Source organism: Toxotes jaculatrix, chromosome 15 (genome assembly GCF_017976425.1).
Source record: "Toxotes jaculatrix isolate fToxJac2 chromosome 15, fToxJac2.pri, whole genome shotgun sequence".
NCBI classification, from domain to species: Eukaryota; Metazoa; Chordata; class Actinopteri; family Toxotidae; genus Toxotes; species Toxotes jaculatrix.
The window spans coordinates 13,821,159-13,829,945 of NC_054408.1; the positions used below are offsets into that span (position 1 = coordinate 13,821,159).

Here is an 8,787-nt window from a genome sequence, read left to right on the forward strand (position 1 = left end):
CAGTCACAGACTGCAAACTGCCCTTTTTAGGCTTTTATTGCTATTCCATTAAATTCAACTATAATAGCTATAAACAGCTGACTCATACTGCAGCCAGTGCACTGTGGGATGAATTTGACTTCCATTCATGATTATACCGTCTGGTAAGCAGATTACAAACGCTGTGTTCACGCCAGGCTCCAAACATCCACTAGATGTCAGTGAATGCTGTGGTTCCTCCAGTTTCAGAGAGGGAGGGAAACTTTTTTTTTTTTAATGTCATGGCTTTGAGCAGCTGCCAGGAACAAAATGTGATGGAAAGTTGAAAAAATATATATTTTATGAGTGATGAACTTTCACCTATTATGTGATGTGCAAGACATACTTTTACTGTGAAGTTGTGGCTATGACATGTTTTACCACCAACAAGGTTTTCAGCGTCTCATTTTTGCAGTTTTTTTTCTTCTGCAGTTTGAAATGCAACAGTAGTTGCATTCATCAGTAGTTTGTAAAAGTAGTGTAAAGACCACCTGTAATGGGCGTCAAATTAGTTTCACGACTCAAAATCCAAAAAGGTTGAGGAGGGCTGATATAGAGCTGTGCCACTGAGTTCAGTTATTATTAGTGATAACACCTACAATCGACTGTATTAGTGTACAGAAAAAAAAATTCACTAAATAATAGTGAGATGTTCATTTACCTCTGTTTGCTGCTCTGTTTGTGTTTGTGGTGGTTTGTGTTGATCTGGGCTACAGGATAACAAAAGTTTTTTCTAACATTTTGTCAACTAGAATATTAGATGCACCTCATAATACAAATCTCTGAGTCAAAAATAAACTTCATGTTTCTCGCAGGGCTCTTGCATCAGGCTCCATACACACAAACATACATAGCACACACAGTACATAATGTACTAAATACGAGCGTGCACATTTCTGACACACGTGCGGTCTGGTCGTATGGTGGCGCTCTTGCCGTGTTGTCCTGTCATTTGAACGGTCCAACGTAGGCAGGTACAGTCAGGCTATTTAACCGCGGGTTGGCGGATTCATTCCGCTCTGAAACTGGCAACAGATCACATGAAATCTCCAGTAATGCAATGCCAAAGCGGCTTGTTCAACTCCAGAAGAGCCTCGTTTGATCTGACGGAACTTCTTCAACTCACCGCCTCATCATCTTTACTTTTCACTTGATGACAATTTCTGTGGGATTGTGCCAGGCGCTTCTTTCCCTCTCTGACTTTCAAATCTCTCGCACTTAAAGTTTGATATAAATTTTTGTTTCTTAAAGAAAAAAAAAAAGTGGAGATGAATAACACCGGGTTCAACCAAACGGAGAGCGGACTGTTCAACAAGACAGAGGAGTTTTTTTGCTGCAACTTTTCATCCGTGGTGACTGATAATGGCTTTGTGGCTGCCGCTCCGGATGAGAGGAGCCTCTTCATCATGAGGGTGGTCCAGATAGCCGTCATGTGTGTTTTGTCCCTCACGGTGGTGTTTGGCATATTTTTCTTGGGTTGCAACCTTCTCATAAAGTCAGAAGGGATGATCAACTTCTTGGTAACGGACAGGAGACCGTCAAAAGAAACGGAGGCAGTTATTGTTGGAGCCTACTGATCAGATGAGGACCTGTACATTTTGGTTACTCTAATCTGACGGAGACAGATGGGAGACAATGCGATGATCAGCTGCCTGAACAAGTCCCTCTTTTCATTTTTTTTTTTTGGTATTTAGATAAACCTCAGAGAAACAGTCACCATGTAAGAGGTAACTGAACCCTGGTGACTGAAGCTCACAGATGTTCACCTTATTTCATGTGGCTTTTTAACGCCAACAAAGACTCATTCATCTCCAGGAGGTATAGTGCGTTTTAAGCCTCTTTGTTTATAAAGTATTCCGTCAAGCACTGTTGTAATTTCCGTAGATGGAGCACCATTTGTAAAGCAGCATCCTTTGTCATGTTAATGGCAGAGTCTTCGTATTTGCTGCTTAATTTTACCCTCTCATATTGCTAATGCAATGGAGAAATTAATGTTTAGGATGTTCTGTATGTTGTATGTGTTTTTGCATACAATATGCAATATATTAATCAGTGTATTTCTCTGGTTTTCCTGGTGATAACTGTGTGAGTGTCTACGTGGGTGGTGGAGAAATCCCAACATGCCATGTATCTTGTTAATTGGAATAAATTCACCTGTAATTAAAGTTTTCCTCTTAATTAAGGTCTATTTTTCTACCATGAATATTGCCCTCACCACGCCCTCTGCCAAAGTCATTTAGATTTCAAAAACTAAAATTAGACCCTTCTAAAAAGCTATTTAAACCAGTTATTTCTCTAGTTTAATTTGGTACAGTGTGGTAATTATAAAAATCCTTTTAAGAAAACAGTATTTGTTCTACTGATCCTGACCAAAAAAAAAGCATTGTATGAGCATTTATTAGAACGGACACCAAAACCTATTATTTTCTCTGGCATTCATATGAGGAGCAGTAAGTGTTGAATCCGGAGGAAATGACTCCACACAATCTCAGCCCCTTTCATTTGCTCTTTCCATTAATAGTCATAATGCAAATGTTAATTCAATTCAATCAACTAAATATGTTATTTTTTTCTTTAAGCTACTCCAAAATTACTACGTAAAGACTTTAAAATGAAATAGTAATATCCTTGTCATTGTCTGAGGGTATTTTCTGTCTGGGTCAGATTTTGATCCGGGCATCGTTTTTACATCTTTCCTCCTTCCATCAAAGCATCTGTTGTGCTCTGCTCCTGGCGAACCTGGATGCCACATCCCCAGGGTGAAACCCACAGCTTCAGAAATGACTTGTCTTGTCAACCGAGGGAGGATAAAGCTACCGGGCAATATGCTGCTGTCTGATTGCCCACCTGTGCTCCACATACACAGCTGAATAGTTTGAATCGACTTACTTTTCTCCTTCACCTCAGTTTGATTGACACGGTCTTATTCGGTCTGCTGATGGATGGCTACAGCTTGTCAAGACTGACACAATGGCCACTGTCTTAAGTCACACACTGGCTGTCCTCATGTCAGATTTGAAGAAAACAACCATCACAGGGATTGTTAAAATGCTTTGTGAAGTTCAACATAATAATATGACCCATCAGATGTTCTTGTGGTGGACAGTGTACATTATAATTATAGCAACCACTGTATTATATAATACAATTAAGTAAAGAGACAATGGAATGAATGTTGCCTTTGCAAATCTCACAATGTTCAGTTCCTTGAGGCCATAGTTCATAGTGTTGTACTAGATTGCATTATGTTGTAAGATGTCTTCCCTTGTGGGTGAAAATATTAGGTATATATTGCAACACAGTTCCGTTTACATCACCAAAAATCTCAGCTTCAGAAATTGCCACAGCTGAATCAACACTTTTCTGACACAGTCTTCACCAAAACTCAGTGTTACAGTGTAAACCTCAACAAACATGTCACTTCTTGTAGCATGACTACAGTTCGGATTTTTGTCTTTCCCTGTTCAAAACATCGATGTGAAAAGTCTGCAATGACGTATGAAACTTTTAATTTGACAAGTGCTGTCAGAGCAGATTAAAAATGGCAAGTTAAATCGATTCTTTACAAGTAAGAAAAAAAATCACTGAATAAATTGGCACTCATATATCAAGGTCTCACGTTGACACAATCTAGCAGATAAATTTAGTTTATGTATGATGAACCTTATTCGTAAGTGTTGGACCATATTAGAGTAACATATTAACACTGTAACCAAATATATAAAATTAAGACTTTTCATTATGGAGATATCGATTCCATTCACAGTGGAGAAAAAAGAAACTGAATCCAAACCCAATATACAGCAGACAAACATACCCAGCTTTAAAAAAATATTGCTTAAAATGTCAGTTACCTGATTATGTATGTTATGTTGCAGTGAGTATACAAAAAACAAACAACAAACAATTTTTAGACAGTGCCACAGTCAGAATTACTTTCTACGTGTCACACCAAGTGTTTCTTTGCTTTCTCTTTGCTTTGTGTGATTGCTTTCATTAGGGTGTACTGGGAATAGCTCCCAGGAAAGTGTTGTGGTAGTTTAGCATCCAGCAGAGAACAATCTTCTGTCTGCAGCTGAACCATTGTTCGTTCATCCTGTGGTGTCTTCCACACATACTCATATTTCCAGGATGGATTCTGACCTGCTCTGCAGAGGTTTTGGAGAAGTTGAAGACTGAAATTTAAAAACCACAGCTGCATTGACTGCAGACTCTTTTGAGAAGTTAGTTTCTTGACTGCCAGCTCAAAAGATTTCGCACACCAGTGCTCAGATATTTAGGAGATAGCAACAGCAACAGTCATCTATACCCCTGGCACTCCTGCCATCAACAAACTGATAAGTCCTCTGCAGGGCTGATGAGCAATTCTTCTCCAGATTTTTAGGAATGTATTGGGAGTTTTACACGGCATAAACCAAAAGCACCGATGCTGGGCATAAAAGATATATAATTAATTCATAACGTTGGTCTGGTTTTACAGTATGCTCTCACATTGTTTCCCAAAGGCAGAAGTGAAAAAAGAACACTTTACATTTTTATCGTGTATCTGCAGTCTGGTTAGAAAAAGTTATATCACCGGAGCAGCACAAGTAAAACAAGCATCAGCTTACTCTATCTCATGTCTACTGTATGTGAGCTGTGTCCCACAGTCACAGCATCTGCAGGGTGTTGATTGCGAGTTAAAAGAGGCTTCAGGTCCTGGCTTGCTCTCATGTGATTGGCTGGCGAGTATAGGTCCAGTCGATGAACTGGATAGTGACTAAAAGCTCCAAATAGCAGCACGGCAGGCACAATCATCTCTCCTGTTTACTCCTATTGTCGCACAGCTCCTCATCCGTCCTTTCTCCTGTTCTTACATTACTTCTGCTACTTTGTGGTGGGAGATACATATCTGTTAATGTGGTGAATTACATATATTATTATATTAAATTGTGGTTGTTTTATATTGAGCTTCCCTCTCCCCCTGACTGTATCTCTTTCCATGAAACTAATATTTGATGCATGTCGTATTGATTTTGTACTGCGGTCTCTTCAGAGCCAGTTCCGGCTAGAGTTAGATCACTGACTCCAGTAGGAACTGCGCTTTTGAAGGACACAGGCAGACAGACGTTTCCATCAAAAGCACTGCCTATTCAGTCTGAACCAAGCTGCAGCAAACGTCATGTGGCGCCTGGATTCTACGACAGCAGCAGTAATTGTGGAAGTCAAGCTGTGATAAATCCATGCAGACTGATTCTGAAGTTATGGCTCTGTTGTACCACTGATTGTTTCACACTGAAACATCACAGGGATTTCACATCTGAACAATCCTGCAACTAACACTTTACTGTAATCCACTGTGTGTTTGTGTTATTAACATTGAGGGGAAAAAAAATCTGTTCCTTGCAAAGTAAACAATTACATTTCAAAGTTGGTTGGACCTGGTTTTTGGTTTAGAATAGAGCTATCCATATATCTATATCTATATCTATATTTATATTTACAATGCATCAAATGATCTCGTGTAGTGAAAGGCATGGCCTGTAGTGAGGAAACCAGTCACCTTTCAGCTGACTGTTCTCATTTTCTGACCCAGGCTTCTGTTTTCAGTGAAAAAGACCCTGCCCAGCACTAAATGAAAGAATCTAAGCCATGTTCAGACCAACTCCAATGCCAATTTATTTCTTGATCGTTGCAACAAAAGAAAAAATTATTGCCGCCATGATGACTTTCCAGAGTTGTAAAATCCTGTCTGTGAAAGTAGTAAAACATGCTGCAGTGTTTTGGCATGTGATAAGCCTTTAAACACATTTTCTGTTATTCCAAATGGACTTCCTGGATCATACGCCAATGTCTCACCAGCACCATAACACACCTCACCAACGCAGCCCCCTGTACTGTTTTAACACAGGGCTGTTTTTGTTCTTAGTCTTCGCTGAGAGACTAGCCAGTGAAGACAGTGAAGCATCAAACAACCAGAAGATCTAGGAGACAGTTGTACCATCACTTCCTTGGTTGGATTGCACATTTAATGGTTGTAGTAAAGGTCAGAGTTAGACCTTGTATGTGTCTGTGTGCATCTGTTTGTGTCTGTTCCTCTGGAAGTACAAAATTTATTCTCTGTTGTCAGAGGTAATCAGGTTATTTTGTTGTGTCAGTTCAAGAAACAAATGTACTTTTGTAATTAGATGGTACAGCACATTTCTCCAGCGAAAATAATTTCCTGTTTAAATAACCTTTCTTTACACAACTGACACAAGGCAATATCATTAAAGATGACCAGCAGGAACTCATTATTCACTGCAGTCATGCAAACGTGTAACAAGTGTTCATAGCTTTAAAAGTAATAGCTGTGATGATGTGATATTGACCCTGAAATCCATTTTAATTTTTGCGTGAGTGTGTTTCAGGCTTTATTGACCTTCCAATCATGCAGCTCTCTGTCAGCTACATCAGCTTCAGCACAGACTTGTCTCTGTAAGTGAACTACTGCTTTCAGGGGAAGGTTTCTCCCTACACCATTACCACAAAGGTAATAACCTTTTCAAGAGAGCACTCAAAGCACAGATGGAGTTTCAAGTGTCTGTTTCAGCATTAAGACAAACTTAAAGGGGAGTTTTCAAATTCGCTGATGAGGAATGTGAGGACTGCTACTGCTTCTTGGTGGTATCCAGATACAATTTGACTGATAGGGTAGACACATGGTTTTCCTTGTAAAGGCTTTCTGGATCATTTTTATCTCAGCAAAATCATAATCACCTGAAGTATTTCTCAGCCACATGTTTTAAAGAGCTTAAGCTGACTGACAGTACATTCTGTATAGTACACTCTACAAGGATACTCTGCCACCATCCAGCTTAATTCCCCTGAGCCTGAGTAAAGACACCATTAGCTGTCATTTTTCTAAATCCACCACGACAGACCAAATCACTTTTTTTTTTCAACGCATAGCAGCCTGTCAGCTTGGGAATAGCCATCAATAATGTAGGTGTGTGTAGGCAGGTGTGAGTAATTACACAGCACAATGTTGATATGATGATAGAATGATAGAAATATGTATTATTTAGCCAACTGCTTGTCTGGGCACAAATGACCTATGTCTGTCTGCTGTTTATACCCTGGCTTATGCAGGGCCATGTCTAAAGAGAGGGGGGGGGGGGGTGGGGGGTGGCACCAACCCCTGGTGCCCCTCCCCAGTACTGTCAGTGCTGTATTAAGGCACTGCATAAGAGCCTTAAAACATTTTCTAAGACAATTTATTTTCAATGCTATATTTATTTCTAATAGAATTTTCAGTTTTTTTCTCATTTGCAACAAGCTTATCCAAGCCTCTTGCTGTGGTTGTATACAAAATGCTAGAAGGGCAAACTGTACACATACTTATGTAATAAATAACCTGTCACAAGAGATATTTATAAAAAAAAAAATCTATACAGCCTAACATCAGCTGATTTCTATGTGCACCTGCCCGTGTATAACCTTTGGACATTTTCTCCTACTATAATATTTTTATCTTAAAGATGACTTCAAGAAAACACCAAAGACCCACTGGCACTCTTCTACCTTTTATAGTTTGCGGCACCACATTTTTCCTGACCTGTCACACTGACTCAGGTGTATCTGAACATGTATTTTTCATCAAACTGTTGAAAAGGTCTCTTTTGAAACGATTGTGCTCAGAGCTCTTTGTGTTGAGCTCTGACAGGCGGTTTCAGTAGCCATGAAGAGACCTCAGCCCTACACCTGGCTCACACTGGCATCATGGATATGGACTCATCTGCAGGCTTTATGCCATCATTATCTTCACCACCACCACCGTCACTTGCCCTCCTAAGACATGACTGACACAGGGGAGCTGTTACTGACTCACATGTTTCACAACAGAATGACAAAGATGGCACTGTGTCTGAAGCAGAACAATAAAGGAGAGAATATGATTAAGGTTAATTATTAATGGTGCTAAAAATCTTTGTGAGGTCATGTATAATTATGATTATTACATTTCAAAGTCCTTTCTAGCATTTATGCAAAGAGCCGATCTCTTGGCTGAGCAAAGATACACTGATAAGAAGTGCTCTCTTCAGACCTGACTGTAGAAATCAGCTGTGACAGTTCGGACCTGCCTGCCAAGTAGCAGTGTCCTGTCTGCCTATGTGGCGCACTCCCGTGCCCCAGCTGTCAGCTGCACTCAGTCACTGTACCAGTAATGAACCACCTTTGGCAAAGCCATCTTTTACCACTACATACAGTATGTCCTCCCTGTTCATCCCCTAACCACAACTACATCATGTCTATGCTTTAGTCACAACAGGATTTTTGTACAATGACGCTATTTGTCACATTTTGTCCCCCAAATAAATCCAATTTTTACAATGAAAGTCATTCAGTTATTTTCTGTGGGAGATTGTAGAAAATCTTACGCTGTTCCATAGGAAACCTGAATGCAGGAGCACTGAATTCATAAACTATACTGCCTACATGTAGTGCGAATGGTAGATATAATCTGATTTGCCAGCTGAGCAAAGTGTCCCATGTTTCAGATGTGATGCTATACCTTGGGAATTCATGCCTAATGGTGCACCTCCTGGTTCTGTCACAGCACATGAAAGTAAGCCTGAGTGCTGTATGATAAAACCTCTACAGGGTTGTGACTTATTGAGCTTCTTCAAATTGTTTCTTACAGTGCGGTAAGCTCTTCCTCCCTCAGGCCTGGCTCCATTATCACCTGGCTCTGTCTGCAGGTGCTTTACAGTCACATCACTGACGTCCTCCATTTAGGCTATGCTGCAG

General features: G+C 40.1%; 1 protein-coding gene across 1 annotated transcript; it reads left to right on the forward strand.

Moving 5' to 3' along the window:
• The first annotated feature begins 1,064 nt into the window (after nucleotides 1-1,064).
• rprma (reprimo, TP53 dependent G2 arrest mediator candidate a) lies at nucleotides 1,065-2,116 on the forward strand. Its single transcript, XM_041057660.1, has one exon. The coding sequence runs from the start codon at nucleotides 1,287-1,289 to the stop codon at nucleotides 1,593-1,595; it is 309 nt and encodes a 102-aa protein (XP_040913594.1). The 5' UTR covers nucleotides 1,065-1,286; the 3' UTR covers nucleotides 1,596-2,116.
• Nucleotides 2,117-8,787: the final 6,671 nt, after the last annotated feature.

Excerpts from the sequence above, each read along its gene's own strand:
- rprma (XM_041057660.1), top strand. The coding sequence starts at position 1,287 with ATGAATAACACCGGGTTCAACCAAACGGAGAGCGGACTGTTCAACAAG.